The 19,207-nt window shown below is 37.7% G+C and overlaps 1 protein-coding gene across 4 annotated transcripts in view; it reads right to left on the bottom strand.

Moving 5' to 3' along the window:
- CDH12 (cadherin 12) overlaps positions 1–19,207 on the bottom strand; it is a 220,747-nt gene that overhangs the window by 54,253 nt on the left and 147,287 nt on the right. For all 4 annotated transcript variants that reach the window (XR_005103402.1, XM_037381808.1, XM_037381807.1 and 1 more), the window contains one exon: positions 15,609–15,776. Coding sequence is in view for 3 of the 4 variants with exons in the window: in XM_037381808.1 (XP_037237705.1) it covers positions 15,609–15,776 (168 nt within the window). In the remaining variant the exon portion in view is untranslated. The remainder of the gene's footprint in view (positions 1–15,608; positions 15,777–19,207) is intronic.

Raw genomic sequence — 19,207 nt, 5'->3', positions numbered from 1 at the left:
ATGTAAATGCTGTTTGAGGGTTGGTTTTTTTTATAATTTCACTATACATGTACTGTGTGTATGCAAGATTACCCTCTCCTGCTTTTTTTTTGTCTATATTTTTTTCACTTGTCTTTGGCAACTGCTGAAGTATTGCATTGCAGATAATCATAGCAGCATGAATCTTACAGGAAACAACACTGAAATAAAATAATTTCTTTCTTTTGGATCTAAATCTTTAATTCTTACTCAGGGAAAAAATAATCAGATTATGTATATTATAATATTCTTGTTGGCTTAAATTAACAAGGCATTTCAGTTTTTTATCCTGGCCAGGTCATAAGGGCACTGATTTCTGTCTGTTTAGGAAGAATCTAAAGACAACTGTTCATATTCACTCATTGGTGTTTTAACAATAGTGTAACAGGCAAAAGAAAGGATGCTGTAAATACAAGCGGATAGTGTACTAAACCTGTTACATCAGTGTGGTGGTTTGATGCTGGCTGACTGCCAGGTGCCCACCAAAGCTGCTCGATCACTGCCCTCCTCAACCAGACAAGGGAGAGAGAATATAACAGGAGGCTCATGGGCCAAGATAAGGACAGGGAGATCATTCAGCAATTACCATCACAGTCAAAACAGACTTGACTTGGGGAAATTAGTTTAATTTATTACCATTCAAATCAGAAAAACACCTCCCCCCATTCCCTCCCTTCTTCCCGGGCTTAACTTAATTCCCCATTTCTCTATCTTCTCCCACCGAGTAGTGCATGGGAATAGGGGTTATGGTCAGTTCATCACATGTTACTGACTCTCCTTCCTCCCCACACTCTTCCCCTGCTCCAGTGTGGGATGCCTCCCATGAGAGACAACACTCCATTAAGTCTTCCAACATGAGTCCTTCCCATGGGCGGCAGTTTTCCCCACACTGCTTCAATGTGTGTCCCTCCCACAGGGTGCAGTCCTTCAGGAACAGCCTGCTCCAGCATGGGTCACCCACAGGGTCACAGGGCCTGCCAGCAAATCTGCTCCAGCCTGGGCATCCCTCGGATCACAGCATCCCCCAGGCATCCACCTGCTCTGGTGTGGGGTCCTCCCCAGGCTGCAGGTGGGTATCTGCTCCACCGTTACCCTCCATGGGCTGCAGGGGCACAGCCTGCCTCACCATGGGCTTCACCATGGGCTGCAGGGGAATCTCTGCTCTGGTGCCTGGAGCAGCCCCTGCCCTCCGTCTGCACTGACCTGGGGGTCTGCAGAGTTTCTGCTCTCACATAGTCTCACGCCTCTCTCCTGGGGCAATTGTTGCGCAGTGGAACCCTTCTTAATGTGCTGCCACAGAGGCACTACCACTGCTGCTGCTGGGCTCAGCCTTGCCCTGCAGTGGGTCCCTTTTGCAGCCGGCTGGCATTGGCTCCCTTGAACATGGGGGAAGCTTCTGCCATCTTCTTACAGAAGCCACCCTTGTAGTTCCCCTGCCACCAAAACCTTGCCATGCAAACCCACTACGATGAGCTACAGCTAATCAGCCTAATAATTAGTGGCATGTGATGTACATGCTCCTAAAGCTGGGAAGATGTTATTTAGCATAGCAGAGAGATACATTTGTGCATCTCCTAGCTGTGGCTCTGACCTGCAGGGGGCTGGAACTTGCAGGGGGCTCTTCCCCTGTAGAGAAGAGGCCAAGATGAGCCTTTGTCACCTTGTTCTTTGTGACAGATCACATCTCAAACTGACTGTCTCAAAGCTTGTTAGCTGAGCTCCTGCAAAACTTAACAATTGTGAACAGGTAAGGAGCCAACAGCTGCCTGACATCAGTTTTTGGCCAGGGTCAAGGAAAGAGCCATGCCGCTGCTTTGAGGGATGTGCCTGGAGATGGACAATCACACCTACCCATGCAGTAATCGTTTGTGCCCCACGGAGGAATGTGGTACGTGCCCTTGTCTGGGAAATGACCCCCTTGAACTCCCTATAAAAGACTGTGTCACCAAACAACAAGTGGTGATCCTGAGACCCCTGCCACTGATGTGAATAGAGACTACAGACCAACAGGACGCTGCTGCATCCATGGTGGTGACCATCTCTTGCAACTCTATCCCAACTGCTTGCTAGATTTCCTTCTTTCCTATCTTTCCCTCTTTCCTAACGCTATTTTCTTACCACAACATGTGAATGTTTTGTTTACATAAGCACACGATAAATTTGCTTGATCAGCGGCATTTAACCTTGTTTGTGTCTTAATCTCACTCTGGGTATAACAAAGAATCTTCCTGGCTAGGGTCTTCCCAGACCAGAACATTCTTTCATGCAGTTTCATGCATGATCTGGCATAGGCTGGTAAAATTTCAGTTATGGCAAGGCTTCTTCCATCCTCAAACCTACTGCTCTGAGTTAGGGTTTATGGCCTTATTAGATAACAACAACAACATAACCATTCTTAAAGTTCCCAGTTCTCTGCTGTGGATCCTGGTCCACTCCTAGCAAGAGCTGCATCTCTCCAGACTGAAGAGATCCTGGATGTCCAAGGGTTCCCAGTTCTTCAAGGGAAAATGAACAGAAGCAAAACCCATTCTGGGTCTGATCTTGCTGAAGTCTAGGGTGATCCACATGATGGAGGTTCCCCAGATCTGGCAGCTACTGAGTCTATGAGGACCTCAGGTGAACTAGCAGACTGGGGTTTTGAGGCTGTCCTCTTTTTTCCTGAAAAAAAAAAAGTTCATCATACCTGGTGTAATTTTTGTATACCGAAAAAAATCAGTTTAACCATTTGCTGTTTTTTCTACTGATAAGTTGTCACAAAGCTTTCTAAAAATAAACCTCCCACTTGCATGCCAGAAACTAATTCCCCAGAGCATAATACCCTCCTTGTTGGAGCAAGAGTTCAGGAAATGGGAAATGCCAGTTCATTTTCTCATCGGAAGATATTCAGACCCAATGCTTCTGTCTCCAAAGAGTGCTGGGTGTAGCAAAGACGAGAGAATATTCTGTTTAACAGCTCACTCAGCGTAGAAATCTAGGAGCAGTTGTTTGAAGCCACAGACACTCATATGTGTGTGTCCAAATACCTAGGCAAGAATAACTCTTAAATCTTCGAAGGATCTTAAACTTTCTTTTGTATGGTAGCACAGTTTTACTAGAAGGGGAAGAAAATGGGTTTTTTTTCTAGAAATCTTCATTATTATAATTAAGGGTTTCTTCTAGCCAATATGGAGCTGATTTCTGACAAGCTGAGGAGACCAAATCGATTTCCTGAGTAACTGTTTTAATTATGCAAATATTACTGTGTAGGAAAGACCCCACCATTATCACTTCCCCTTCCATTGGCCTTGCTATATGGTCACCTGTGCAAAGCCTGATCTGTGAATGTATTCATGTGTTCTACAACGTGCTTCCTGGATCTCTGAGGGCTTGTGTGGAAAACCAGTTCTAGATGATCAGTTTCATTATGTATCATGACTAACAAAGAACTGTTCTGCTAATACACAGTCTACTGATTAAGAAATTATTCCCAAACAAAAGAAGGCAGTAAAAAAAGTCAAAAATACAATGAGAACACTAATTATTTTGGGTTATAGTCTAAAGCTTGAATCAAATGTTTTTATGTAAGATATATATAGTGGTTATAAAGATTATCAAGGTGTAGCATGCTTTATGGATAGAAAAAGATAGTTTTCAGGATAAACTGTCTTTCCTTTTCAGAATCTCAGGCAGCATGTAATATTCATTGTCAGGTAGGTCTAGTGGTATATTTTAATGGATCACACACGGCACCATGAAAATAATCAATACACTTATTCCCTCTATAAATTTAAATTCCAGGAGATATATGTGAAAGTGTGAACATGATAAAAAGTATATTGCCAAGGATGGGACACAGAGTTTGTAATGCTCTGCTTAACATCTCTGCTTCTTAAATACCTTGCGGGAGCTTTCTCATATATTCTTTATTACTCTGGCACAAAAGATAATAACACAATCTTACTACAATTCATTCACATCTTAAAAATGTGGTCAAACCATTACTTCAGGATCTAAGCCAAGTGCTCTAAATCACCTGTACTGGAAGAATCATTTTTCTCTCCATCGACTAAAGAAATAAGGTCCCTATCTTTAGTCCTCCAAGTCACACCCAAGTTGCACATCTAAAATCACCTAAACAAAACATGCTCGAATCCATATTACTTAGAAGACTCCCTGTGAAGCTTTGATTTTCACATGCTTATTGGTAGATTTTATGTAAATGGTTTTCCCTAAAATATAGTATTACTTCTTTTTTCACCATGTTAGCACAGTCTGAAGCAGAATATTATTTTGAAATATAAAAATGTGAAATAATCATCAAGTGTAAGTGCCTAATAGTTGGGTGTTCTTTGTTTTCAGTATTGGTTTACTGTATGCAGTTTCCTTAAAATACTTGAGAATTAGTGTGTGATATAGACCAAAAAATAATGATACAATAAGATGGCAATTGGCCTCACATTTGTAGTCTTTTACATACTTTACAACAAGTATGATCAACTTAGCAAAAGTGATTTTTATGACTTCCAATTTAAGTGTTTAAAGTGAGAATCTCTATATAAATACTGCTGCTTCTGCAAGGAAATCTGTGGGTAGTGACTCCTTATTATAGATCCTTCTCTTGAGAGTGTTGGCAATCACTTTTATAAGATCAACAAATTTGTTATGGAAGCCACGTGAGAAAAAATATAATTGTCATGTATTCAAGAGAAAACTTGAAAGAGTTCCTCTAGATATTTCTACTATTTTATTTTTATTTTGTAACTTGCTCTAAAAAAATTCAACTACATGTGTTTTGGACTAAAGGGAAAGCAGTTTCAAAACTGCTCAGTAATCTGCAGCTTCTAGGGCTGTCAGTAGGAACTTTGGGAGTGCACAAGCATTGTTTGGAGCATCCCAGTTATGATCTTGGAAGGAGTGGGGCACTCCTGAAAATCTAACTACAACTGTGGTTATTAGTATTTCTGAAAATGATGAGCCTAAACTATTGTGATTATATTAGATATTACTTATGGTCTGTTCATTGCATGTTGCACAGTAGCCTCTACACCTTTCAGAAAGCAAGCCCACCATGGTCAGAAGCAGAACGGCTGTGTTCATTTCTTATTTGGACAGAAGGCCTTGAGGAAAAAGGCAGATGCTGCCAGAAATTATAGTGATGCAGCAAGTGACGCTGTAGTCTGTGAGTTACTTTGCAACCAATTCTCAAGGCATTGCAAGGCAACCCCATGCTGTTAAATCCGTAGCCCTAGCCACTCTTCAGGTTCAGAGAGTGGGTGGAGATGCATGGTGCTTTTCAGCCATCCCAAGGTTACCGTGGATAATGTTATGCATCCAGTCTAAATACTCTCTGCGTTTTGAATGCATAATTTCTTCATCGCTCCCCACAGAAAACACATTGGGGTGGAATGAATGTCATGATTCCTGCCAAAGGTTGTTGAATTTCTATGAACTGTATTTGTTTACACCTTCTATACAGAAGGTAGCAGATGTAAAGTACAATTATTAATGATAATAATCTACTATGATGATAATGATGTGTTTAAAAATAATTGACCTATAAATCTTACTGTTAATGATCAGTTACCACTTAAACCTCATGAAACGGGGCTAATGAATTGGATAAGTGCAGACTAACAACAGGATTTCATGACCAATAGATAATATTTAACTTCTAACCACTATTGTGCTCATTTGTATTTCCTGGACTATTGCTTACTGTGCAATCAGAGCATTACATTTTACCAAGCGATCTGTAAAATACAAATTACCTGTATTTTCACTGGTTATAGAGTAGTACCAAGAAATAGCTATATTGGTTTTCATGCTCTGCTTTGCAGTTGAGGGTCCAATCTTTCTCAGTTTAGAGCTTTAAAGAAGTTTTTTGTTCCATTCAACCAGTACTCTAAACAGTCCTTTCTTCTAAGCTAGCCTTTGCTAGTTATGCATTCTTGAGAAAGTTAAAAAAAAACCCAACAATATAAGTGTAGCGTATCTGAGAATCTCTGGCAACTGAATATTTCGCCCTCCCGTTTATTTCTCAGGTTTTTGGTGGTGTGGGTGGTTTGGGGGGTTTTTTTGTTCTCCCCCCCCCCCCCCCCCCCCCTTTTCAAAATACGATGCTTTAGTTGGCTTTTGTGTCATTGTTCAGTCTGAATCAAATGTTTCACTCTTCAAAATGCTGCATGATCAAGATCATGCAACAGTGACAACTACCAAAGAAAAAGAAGTTTCTAGGGAGCTTTTACTAAGACTGCCTCCACTTTTGGGGGCAAATCAGATCTCACTGAAAGTGCCTGAAGAATTCTTACATGGAAAGGAATAAGCAAGAAGTAAGAGAAAGTTGGTTAAGTGTAAGAAATCTGTATCAATGTAGGTTTTTATGTTAACTCCTTTATGTTGCACACACACAAACAGTAACAGAAGCCTACTTAATTGTCAGGTGCTGTGACCCAAGATGGGCTGCGTGGCCTGGATTGGAAAGCATAGGCTCAAAAAGTTACAAGTGTTCAAAGAAATTTCATGTGCCAGCCCAGAAGCTACCCAGTACAGAGTGGCCTATTTCCATGTTATTAAATTCCTTTACCCACACCAAAATAGGTCAGCTTCATGGAATGTAACTGCTGAGAATAGTTCCTGATCTGCACTAATTTCCCCAAATGCCCTGAATTTGTCTAAGAAAGCTTTACTTGGTGTTGGTCAAAACTGTGCCCAGTGCCTGTGCTCAGGCTAACAATACTGATGACCGAAATGTCCAGGGACTTTCCCTGACACTCTCATGTCATTCTTTAAGTCTTCAAAGGAAAATATAATGAGCCATTTTATACCTTCTTTTAGTCTATGTAAAAATGTTTACAACTACACTGGTTAAGTGGAGGTGTAGGGGAAAAAAAAAAAAAAAGAACTGAGGTTTTTATGAATAACTGGCAAATATGTAGCTAATACAGGTGGGTTGAATAGAAACAGCAGGCAAGGGGTCACTGAGCTGTACGACAGTGCGTGGCCAAACAAACAAGATGGACTATAAAAAGCTTATCTGGGATGGTGAAGACTCATAATCTCATTATAGCACAAATGTCAGGAGAACTCAGAGCTGAAAGTGACCCAGCAAAAGGATGGTGTTGGTTTAGCAGTGTTATGGCAGAGAAAAAAACCCAAACACTTGGGGGAGCAGGAGGAGATGGCTGCAACAGTAGTTATAAGATGAACAAATGAGATCAGGGATAAATTTGTGTCTCTTTCAGGAGAAAGGAGACAAGAGTGCATGTTAAATGTAAAGGTAGACAGGGTGAGGGGGGAAATAGAAAGCCAGAGGAGGGTGAGAGATGCAGACAGTACAGAGGTGTGGAGACTTGGAAGGAACCTGGATTAAAGAGGTTACCCTAACTCCTCCTCTAATTCCTGTAAGAGCACTGTGCAAATGCTGGTCTGTTAGTATTTCTTCCCTTACTGATTTGACTATTGTATTGCTGTTGTTAAAGCTGTAGTTAAGTGACTTACTGGTATTAAAATCCAGAATTATAATGAGCTCTTCATGGCTGCTGGATTCATGATTGGCTTACAATTGCATGGACCTGTTTCTGGAGTGTTTGTGTTCCTGTCTTCCATAACTCCTTGAAATGGTTGGTTAAAATATATGTTCAATTAAAAAATAAAGTTTTAGTTTACCCAAAACTCACAGGTAAATGGAAATTAGACTCACTGATTTTCTGATGTTAAAAGATTTAAGCTTGGTTTACAAAACCAGGCTGGTGCTTTTGTTTCCCCTTTATGTCATATGGCACAGTAGTTAGAAAAACTAAAAAGTGTGTAAGACTAGGATGTAACCTTCTTCCCTTTATGACTGAAAGCAAGCTCTGACATGGTGTCCCTCCTAATCACAGCCTGCAGGCTTGTCTGCTATGAATCTGTCCACCTGTCCTGTGTAAATATCTCCCATTTGGTATGAAATAAGTAATTAGTTGCCGGAACTGAATTAAGGCCTCTTGTCTGCCAGGAAAATTCTTTAATCAATGAAAGATGCAGTCATTTTCATTCCAAGAGCCAATGAAGATGCAAGTGCTATATACAAAGCACAACTTTCAACAGCAGAAACAAGAGAAGCCATATTTCCCTATCTAAACTGCACTAGGTAGAATAACCTCCCAGAAAGCTGGGCAGACTTGTTAAAATATTTAATTAGACATATCGGAGCTCTGAACCTTAATCCCAAGTAAGTAGGGAGGGAATAAATCTTCCTCATTTTTTTTAATCGAAACTTTTTTGTTTTAATCTTTAGACTAGTGAAGACAATAATTTTGTAATCACACAATCCTTTTCTCTAAATGCCTGATTTACTGCTGGGTGGGATCTGCATTATATACTTCTGAAATCTTTAAAAGCAGATACCGTTATCTGAGGAACTTCTCTCATAGGCCACTCATCCAAAGCAGTGTGTTAAAAGGTTTTTATTTTTATCTCACATGGACCAGAAGACCTTTTACTTGCACTTTGCATATGAACCCAATTTTGCAATAAAATCTGAGCATGACTGGTTCAAAGCCTCATGAATCAAATCAGTCACATTAGTTTACCAAGTGAACAAAATTGACCTGCTTTTATATAGTAAACCCTATGCTAAATTGTGCATTTGCAATTTCTGTAATGTACTAAGCTTCCCAGAATATATAAATAAATAAACATAAGAATTTTCTATCTACAGAGAGTGTGTTCATAAGTATTTATAGACAGGCCTTCTAAGTTCAGCAGTCGGTGGTCTTTTCTTTCAAAATATTTCTACAGATCTCAGTACTTTAAAGTAACCTATTAAAATATGCTATGAACCAATAAATAATCACTGAAAAAAGATGCTGTCTAAAAAGTAATAATACTCAACTCTATTTCTAATATTATAATTGTGAAATAGACGATAGATCTATATAATAGACCATCCAGATAACAGATCATTCAAGTAGCATGCAAAGGTTATATAACTAAGAGGAAAAAAAAAAAAAAAAAGGCTCTTTTTTTCTTGCACTGAATTTCCTGAAATTGCATTGATGAAAGACATTTTTTTTCCAGTTTCTGAATTGTCTGTTTTGTTCGCTCTTCCATTTAAGTTTATTGCTTCCTCTGCTGTCTCCAGTGGAGGGTTTAATGCATTATGTAAAATGCATTGTACTGGCCACTTTTGAAAGCCAAATCCAATCAACTGAAAACTTCTACAGTATGGACAGGCAGATGACATGCAAGGTCCTAGGAATGATCCTTCAACCTTGCCTTATTTAAAGTGTCGTTGCCAGAAAGATTAATTTCTGTTTCCAAGCATGTTAGCATTCCTGGAAATTTGCCATGCTCTTTTATGCAAACTAACTTGAGGATTTCACTAGGATGCTTCTGGAAAGACCAATGACAGCAAAAAAAAAAAAAAAAAAAAAATGGCCTTTGTGATGTCTAGGTGTGACTCTACACCCATCTGAACTTTCTAAATGCGGTTTCAAAACAACTCTGAGGTAATGGTTTCTGAGCATGAGAGACCTGGGTTTTTTTAAAGACAGGACATGCAGAAGCAGACAAATTTCAGAATTCAAGTATTGGGTCCAAGCCTTAATTGATTTTTCTTTTATTAAAAACAATTCTCAATCATTCCCCTAAATATAGACTTCTCCTATGAGTTGGAAAGGATATGATAAAACATAGCTTTAGCCAAAGAGTTCTTTTGAATAAAAAAAGTAAAATCAGGGTGTGTCACCTTAAAAATAAACCAGACTTATTTCTGACTTCAAAAGACACTTGAGAATGGTCTTTTATTTACCAATATCAGAATAAAAATGGTATAACTTTTATAATTCTATTGTACTTCTTCTATATCAGGGCTTTATCCTCTAACAGTATATTTATGTCACATTAAAATAAAAAGACATAGCGTTCCTTTGACTGAAGTGATTCACATGTGCCTTTACTGCTCAGCATATAAGGGTTTATTTCTCCAAATTGCTTTTGCAGCCACTCTGCCATCAGTGTACAAAAGAAAGACAGGAAAACTGAAGCACAATAACCTTACAAAATATGGATCAACCACTCCACTTAATTGGTTTTATTCCATAAAGTGTAATTTATACCAACTAATTATACGGTTTTTGTCATTTAAATGCCGAAGTAAATATAACCCATCCATCCTTTCTTGAAGCTTATTTTAAGAGTTGGAAACAAGCCACAGCTGTCCTTGCAGTTAGCTCAGACTGGTCTAATGCTTCATGAGTTAAGGCCATTAGTTTCAAGGGAGGATATGCTGAACTGTCTTTGTACTTAACCAGCTATTGTGTATGTGAGTAGCTGAGACAGAAAGGCCATCAGTTCCCCTCTGAACCAGGATGCATGCCTACAGATAAACAGCTTTTATCCACTCCTCTCTGTTCAAAGATAGTTTTGTATTACACCAACTTTTCATTTAATTGCTTGAACATCATTGCTATGATAGGAAAAGTACTTCCCCTTTCAGTCTTTACCTTATTTTTTCTGGTTTTGGCAAGAATCAAACTTTTGTATGAAACATTTATTTTAGTATTTATGAAAATGTTCTAACTTTAACAATGAAACATGCACAGTAATGCAGAAAGTCAGTGTACTAATGGAGTCGGGCAAGACATATATAAAACACTTTTGAAAATAAATTCCTACTAATAAATTCATTCAGATTTATTTTTCCTTCTAGTTATACAGAAAATACCAGTTTTCTGAAGTGTCTCAGCTTTCTGAAATGTGGGCCAATAGATACCTGCAGGTCATACAACTCTGACAGAAATATATAATGTTTAGAGGTTTCCCCTTGTTACACTCCTCATTACTATGAGACATGCAAGGTGGGAGTTCCCCACTGAATATCTTCAAAAGCACAGGTTCTAAATAAAAAATTCCATGTTCAGCAGGATAGTCAGTGGTTTTCATCACTGCATGCTGATATCCCAACCGAACCTGCCTGTCTCCTTAAAGGACCCTCTATGAGATGAAGGTGTTCAGTAATACACTTTTGTGGCAAGCTTGTAATGTATTATTTATAAATGTAGCATCTTCCAAGTATTAATAATGTATATTCTCCCACTTCTGCTGTGAAATATTTTTTTTCAGCTTACCTGGGTTCAGAAATTAAATTTAGACTTTATTTTGTTATAATTAGTATCTTCTGATTTGATAGGGTAATCTATAGCACGGTATCCTTGGTGTAAGCCCTTTGGGAAACTGTGGTCCTGATTATGTGATGTAAAAATATTTACCCTGCAGTAGTTAGTGTTCAATGACCTTCAGTCCCTTTTTCAGTTTGCACTTGGACTTCCTGGCTTTGCTGACCAGTGATGTGATACTGGAGGTCTCAACTTCCAGCAGCAGTGACGGTTCTTGAGGTCTTGCCAGGCTTGAACTTGGCACCAAGCTGGACCTAATTTTAAAGGCTTATTTTTCACATAAACTAAAATTCTGCACAAGTATACTTTTAGATATGGTAGTCAAGCCAAAAAAAACCCTCCATTTCTTGGTAGGTAGTTACTCTGAATCATTGCAATGTTTTCAAAGAGGAAAACTGAAAAATGCAGTTACTATATCAGAAATAAAATCCAGGCTCAACTTTTTTGTCTATCAATCATATTTGTTTAGCTGCAATTAGCCTTGTGTCTGTGAATTTCAGGTACAGTATATGTCATCCCCCATACTGCTTAATCAAATAGGACTGGCTAAGTAAATCCCCATTGATCAGGATTTTTACTTTTACTATTTTGATTAAGCAGAAGCCTTAAGTTTACAATAATATAAATATGTTGCCCTGTAAGGTAACACCACACACCCCTATACACACACACATCCACACACCTCACCCCAAAACAAAAAGGATGTTTCAGGTAACTGTCTGCCTTGACCAGTCTTGTTCCAATACACTGGAGTCCCCACACTGACATTTTAGCTTGTAAGCCATGCAAAATATTTATTATTTTCAATATCAACATGAGCTCCCAATATTATTCTATTCTGTTTTTCTGAGAGTCACTGCTATAATTCAGCTTCTATGACATTTGATATAATAGAAAGAAAAGGTTTTCAACCCTATTAACATTCAAAGCACAGGACAAGCTTGGTCTCTTGGGTTTTTCACTCCTTCATAGCAACAATTGGGCAAAGACATCATAACTACAGTGTATGCATTAAATGAGACCTTAAGACTATCATCTTCAAAGAGAATGATATATTCCATGATTTCTCTGTGTCATGAAAACTGTCTGAAGTTATGTGAGACTTGTGTATTTTTGTAGCACCATAACAGATGAAGGCATACAATAAAATAGAAAATTACTAAGGCCCCTAAGAGCAAAGAAAGTAAAATATGCAACTGAAAATCAGACATGGGAAAGAGCACTGGACCCAAGGATCTTGCCAATGCACTGAGTTTTTAAATTTCCAGGCAGTTACATTATTTCCTTTTGCACCTGTGGTACCCTTCCCGCAGCAGGGTTTCCAGCTGAAAGGAAGGAGCAGACTGCAGTGCTGGGTGGTTTAACAAGCATTGAAGATGAGGACAGTGGGAATGTTGGTTCAAAGAGACCCTCTGGGATGATCTGCTTCCAGATCTGGAGCATCTCACAAGGGTTTTGACAGAATGTCAGGCAACGCAATGAGGTCCATGTGAGCACTGAGAAAATAAGGTAAAGCTGGACAGACATCCTAAGGGTGAAATATAGGCTGGCAAGCAAAAGCTGAAGTTAAGGACATCCATAGTAGCATAGTCTGAAATTGTCTTACTATGTACAAGGAAAGACGGAAAGGCAAAGCTTTCAATGCCTGGCTGAAAAAAGGTGTAAGGAGAAGGCATTCCCATTATTGGAAAGTAGTGGTGCTTGCTAAAGCATGGGTGCCCATAGAGAAGGTGCAGAATTCATTTTGTTCATAGGATAAACAGGCTTCAGAAAGTTTAAAAGAATTTTCTACAACTGTTGTGATTCTAGCTGAAAATTTCAGGAAAATTCAATTCAAAAAAATGCACAATCCCCCCCCCCCCCAAAGTATATAGCTCAGATAAAGAGTGTAGTTACCAGAATTCTGAAGAATGCCTCAAAAGGTGATGGTAGGCCAGTAGGAAATGCAGTACTGGTAGATCATACAGAATCAAACTACGGTCCAGTAAAAAGGATAAAAAAGCAACAATATAAAGCCAAGGGTTAAAATGGGAACTATTATGGGTAGCTTTAATGCCCGATGCTAAACAAGAATATCAATATAATAGGCATGTTCGAAATCTGTGGGGAAAAAAAGAAAGGCAGGCAGGAGCAAGATGCACAGGAAAGGCAAAGTAGACCTTATCAGTGGAGGAATAATGATGGTTTTTAAATTAAGTTCTAAGTCAAATAAGACTTAAGGAAGAGAACCGTATTAACACTAGCTAGTTAGGAAAGGTTCTTTAATTCTTCTAAACTTTACAGCAGCCATAATGAGTTTAAACGCAGCATCTGTGCAGAAGCAATAAGAACCAAAATTAAATTATGATTGTATTCAGTTAAATAAAAATAAATTTTCAAAAAAGTGGAAATAAATAAAACTGAGGGATGTTTTTATAGAAATTCTGAATGGGATAGCTAAGAGTTAAATCACTGTGGGTGCTGTCTAGGGACAAAAATGCACAACACCCATTAAAAAGCAAGTTTTTTAAGGGTAAACAACATAGCTAATAAAAGCAAAAAGACATCTGTCAAAAAAATGAAGTTGTATCTCAGAGAGGACAATAGAAAGAACCATAAAACCTGCTTTATCTATAAAACCACAATAAAGACAAAAAATGAGTTTGAATAAATCTCTGGCAAACAAGCTGATAATAATTGTCTTTTAAAGACATCTGGAGCCAAAAGCCTGAGAGAACTGTGTAAAGCCAACCCAAAATTGAGATATAGAAGTGCTTAGAGAAGATAAGATCACAAATGTAAAACAACATATTTTTTTTCTTTGTGATCAGCACAGAATTGCTGGAGAATTTTTCTGTGCTGGAACCCTTCTTTACGGAGGACTCATGAGAAGGTTAAATTAGCTATAGAAGCAGTTGTGGAATGAACAGACATAACAGTAACAAATCATTGGGATTAGCTGTTAGATGCCCAAGAGCCTGCAGGATAAAATAACTGAAATATTATGACATGTAATATTTTGCTTTAAACCGTTGTGGCACAAGAAAGCTTGGAGGTGCTAATATAACACTGATTTTTTTCCCCAGAGACTTCCATGGTGTTTGGGGGAGCTAAGGATGAATATGCCTGACATGTACAGGGCAAACCAGTAGGAGCAGGATTGATGGACTCACAGAGAATATCCCATACTGAAAAAAACTCAACAGAAGTCTCCTAGAAAATGGTTGTATTTTGCAATGTTTTCTGGATTCTTTAAAGAGGCCGACATGCAGGTTGATATGTAGGGATGGATTCAAAACAAAGGAGGAAGCTGTTTGTTGTGCGATACATGATTAATCTGTGTACCTCACTAACATAGGATGATGTGGACTTTGTAATTTTACATACATTTCAAAGCAACAGGGTAATTTGCTGTGAGAAAAATTAATTGACAGTTGTTAAAGACAAAGACACCGACCATCTGGCATAAAAACTGTTAAAAACTGAGAAAATGTTCTATAGTACTATTTGGCCTGTTCTTATGCATACCCTCTAGATGTCAGTGTAAGAGAGAGAAGGCAGGGCCAGATGGATCTTTGTCTTGGTCATTTTTACATATCTGCAAAAATGCAATATATTCTCATACTGAGGAAACCCCAGAATTTTTCTGGTGTGGTTTGGTACCTAAGGAGCATTTATAATAGATAAATGGGATTACAACTCGTGCAAGAAAAGAGACACAAAGTAAAAAGCTACCATGATCTTCAAATTCACATGAATGTTCTAACATGATTTTGCCTTACTAACAACTTTTAGCAGCTAATTGTTATGGCATAGTTGTCACGGTTTATGCTTGATTAGTTTCTGCATTTCAAAGCTACAGAATACACAAAACTTCAGTAAATTTAAGGAGCGCAGTAAGTGACAATCTTGCTAATCATACTCAGCCTACGAAACTTTAAATTAGCATACTTCTGAAAAGCCTCATTTAAACTAACGATATGAAATGTTATGAATTGTCAGCGTATGATCACTATTTTCAGTCTGTAAGTGTTTTCAGGGACAGATACAATCTTCTGAGCCAAGACGTGTGAAAAAATCCATTCTGATTATCGTAATAACAATGCTTAGCGTGAGCCAGGTCTATCTTTGGTACCTGGAAGTCTCAGGTTATACCCTTTTGTCATTTGAAGGGGATGATCCACCTTCCCTTAACAAACCAGTATTTCCCAAATAATTTTTGAAGTGTAAATGAAATACATTTTCAGGCTCAGGATGGACCTGTGAAATGATGATATATTTCCTCTTAAACGATCAAAACTCATACTTTCAAATAGAGATTTATATTATTTTAAAAAAAACAGCAGTATATTATATTTTTTTTTCACCGTATACTATTCTTCTTCCTGGGTGTCAATTCCTTATCTAAAGAATTTTTCACATTAACACTTTCAGTCATGCTTAGTTGAAAATTAGTTCATTTGGAATACAACATACTCTTAGGAAATCTGGGTGGGTTGTCATTGACATCCGTGAGAGTAATGTTTACAGTGGTAGTACCGGCTAGTCCTCCCAGCTGTCCTCCCATGTCCTTGGCTTGGATTAGAACTTGATATTGTTCTTTCACTTCTCTGTCCATATTTGGCAAAGCTGTTCTTATTACACCTATGAGAAGAAATGGGAAAGAGAAAGTAAAAGTAAACAAAGGGCTGTGATTGTCTAGTACTACATTTTAATACTGGATCTCTTGGACCAGGAATGGAACTCTTCCTAAAGGGTTGATCACATAGAAACATGCATATCGCTTGGGCCTTTAAAAATGTGCTCAGCAGCTACACAGCCTTTCAAAATGGCTGCTGTGTCTGTTCAATCAGGACACGAATGGTTGAAAAAGATCGGTGCATTTTCACAAGGAATGTGAATGGCGTGAGCATAGGTTTGCCACATTGAGATGGAAGTACACTGCATTTTGCAGAGCAGGGCAATGCAGGAAGAGGTAGCAATGCATTTCAGAGCCTTTTCAAACAATTATTTTCAATTGTTTCCAACCAATCACTTGCCATCATAGTTAAGCTAGTGTAGGCCAAGACAATGTTCCTTCTGTAGAGAAGGAAGTCTTTATTAGAAGGAACTTCCTTTGCTTGAGAAAGGTTTCTTGATATAACACACAGATGCAGTGAAAACTTTAGGAGTTTCCTTAAAGAAATGTAATTAAAATATAATGGTAAGATGTTTCCCAAATGACTCTTAGTCTTCAGTGATTTTGGATAGCTGATATCTAAATAAGTATGCCATAATCTCCCTTCTGATATATTAAGAATGTATATGATAAAAGGAAGACTTGTAGAGAGTAAGAGGTACTACTGATCATAGAATTAACTGATAAGGTTGTAAAAAGCTGTAAGGATTTGCGTGCTCAGGTCTTTCTGTTGAAACCAAATTTATATGAGAAAATGCATTTCTTTGTCAAAATTTGACAACTGCATATTATATTGCAAAATGCTATATATTCAAAAATGGTTTTCAGAAAATGGCTATCTGGACATTGGTGCATATAGCATGCACAACTGAAAAATAAACCATTTGGAAGCGTGCTTCTCCTCCAAAGTTATTATTGTCTTAGAAATTATTATTTTCTACTATTAAACCATCTGGGTTTTCCCCTGGTGTTATAATGGGACTGGAATGATAAGAAACAAACTTTAAGGGTCATTCCTATCTTCATAGCAACTAACCGCTGCTGTGTTCACAAGTAAGAATAGGAACCATTAGCTTACAGTACTTATTCAGAGTCTAGAAATAAGTTTGACCTAAATCTGCTATTTCTGGAACCTATTAAAAGTTCCCATTGAATTGAATTGTCTAACAATTTCCTTTCTCTCCACTTGTAACACTGGTGATGATAACAACATTAACAGTAACTACTATTTTCTACCTCAGGATGGCATATAATATAGTGCATAGATCTGGAATATAACCAGCAAATATTTAAAAACATTTTGATAATGCAATACTATTATTTTGAGCTTTTGAAAACAATTAGCGTTGTTCAATACTTTGTTAGTTCCAGACAGAAATCCTGAATTGTAAAACTGTAAAAATTTGTTCATATTCATGTGATACTAATAAAAAAAATCTTTTTTGCAAAAAGGATGAACATTACTAGGTTTCCTCTTGAATCTCTTGATCCATATTTTTGCATTGTGCAGACTATATGTTCCACAGTATTTTGCAAGACCCTTGGTATGCTCATTCTAAGGAGAACTATGAGAATTAAATACTTTTCTTGTTATACTAGTAAACCAAAAAAACAGTATATAGAAAAAACTGAAAATGGGCAGATGGGTTGTGAGCCAGAGATGCAGTTCATCTGATTGTTATACCTGTTTTAGGTACAATTGTGTGGCTTTCTCAGTTAGAAATATTCCAGATGGTCTTCATAAAATGAAGTAGTAAAGTTTCTAATCACCCACTGTTTATTCCTGTCTGGAAGTATAAGGGCATTCTATATATTTTTTCTGTAAAAAACATTTGTCTCCAGCAAAAAAAAAAAAAAAAAAAAAAAAAAAAAAGAAAGAAAAAAAAAAAGAAATCAATAAGAATAATTTTAGTGTCTAGCATTTTGTTTTCTACCTCTTCTATTTCAAAAACATAGAAAAAACTCCTGAAAAATACTATTTCTACCAAGATCATCAGTTCTTATGGACAGGGCAAAGGTGATTTACTGTTACCTAACCAGCAAAATAGAAAAATAAGATGGAGGGAAAAATCCATGGGAAAGGAAGGACTACAAATTCTGGTATTCCAAATTCAGCTTCACAAAGAATATCCAAAATTTAAATTTATAAATGTAAAAGTTTATAATGTGGAGTCATTAGAAGCGTGTAACAGTGTTCTGAGTGTTTTCAAATCCTCCTACCTTAAGATTTTACAATAAAGATTGCTCAGTTCCAGAACTGAATAACTTTGATCTTTTATTTTTATTTTTCTAAATGTCAGCAATATCAAATGTGCTGAAAAGTATGGTCTTAATGAGGCTGCTAAAAACTGAAAATAGTAGGTATGGGACCTGGTACAGAAGACATACTCTGCAAAGCTATTAAGCCATAATTCAACAGGAGATGATCGACTTAACGTGGGAGAGAAAATTCAGGTTCCATGAAAAAGCTCCTGAATAAATATTAACATCAATACTCCTGCTGATACCAATTTGGATGTCATTAATATACCTGAGGTCAGAATATGGACTAGAATACTGAATCCAAGAAAAAACTGGATGGAGACATCTAGCCGTAAGAATATTGACCTCATAAGTGCATAAGAAAATTGGGTGGAAAAAAGTTTGTCAAAAGGACATTTTAGTAACAGAACAGAATGCACAGACAAAAGATAAGGGAGGTTATCTGTCTTAAGAGGAGTGCTCTATGTTAAAGAAAACTCACATTAAAATCTGAAAATCAATTTCAAAGCATCCAAAAGTAACCCCCACGTATAAGATCTGAGGCCTTAAAAGGCATCAGTCCAACAGCTGCTTTCCAGAAGGGATTGTAATGCATTTAACCTTCCTGCAAGAGCAATAACAGTTAACTCTCCCATGTCCACATAGTTTCCTTACCTCCAGCAAAGCACTACAAAAGATTAGGAGGTCAGTAAAGAACAGGAGTAAAGGGACAGCTGTAACATTCAGACACAAAAAGGTTAAAAACTATTTAAGTGTACTAGATTCATAGCTGAGTTAATGCTTATCATCTATCAGGAATGATCTGAGAAAGGAGAACGTATAAAGTCATGTGCATGCCAAACCCAATCCTTACTTCACTCATAAAGTTATGGTCAGTGATTTCACCATTACTACTTTGCGATGAGATATTGAGGTAGGAATAGAGACTTCCACAAGCACATCAGGTTTTGTGTGTAGAAGCTAATAAGTGAAGAGAATATTTGGGACTGTTTGGAAAGGAATAAAGAACAAAAGTATCATCATTCAACCATTTTATACATCCATATGAGCTGCACTCTTGAGTACTGTGTGCACTTTCTCATCCTGAGGAGAAGGCTGATCACTGTTATGGAATGGCTTCTGTTTAAAAGAAGCC

This window comes from Falco rusticolus, chromosome 3, assembly GCF_015220075.1.
Source record: "Falco rusticolus isolate bFalRus1 chromosome 3, bFalRus1.pri, whole genome shotgun sequence".
In the NCBI taxonomy this organism is placed as follows: domain Eukaryota; kingdom Metazoa; phylum Chordata; class Aves; order Falconiformes; family Falconidae; genus Falco; species Falco rusticolus.
The sequence above is the reverse complement of the archived record's forward strand: the minus strand, read 5'-3'. Positions and strand labels throughout refer to the sequence as shown.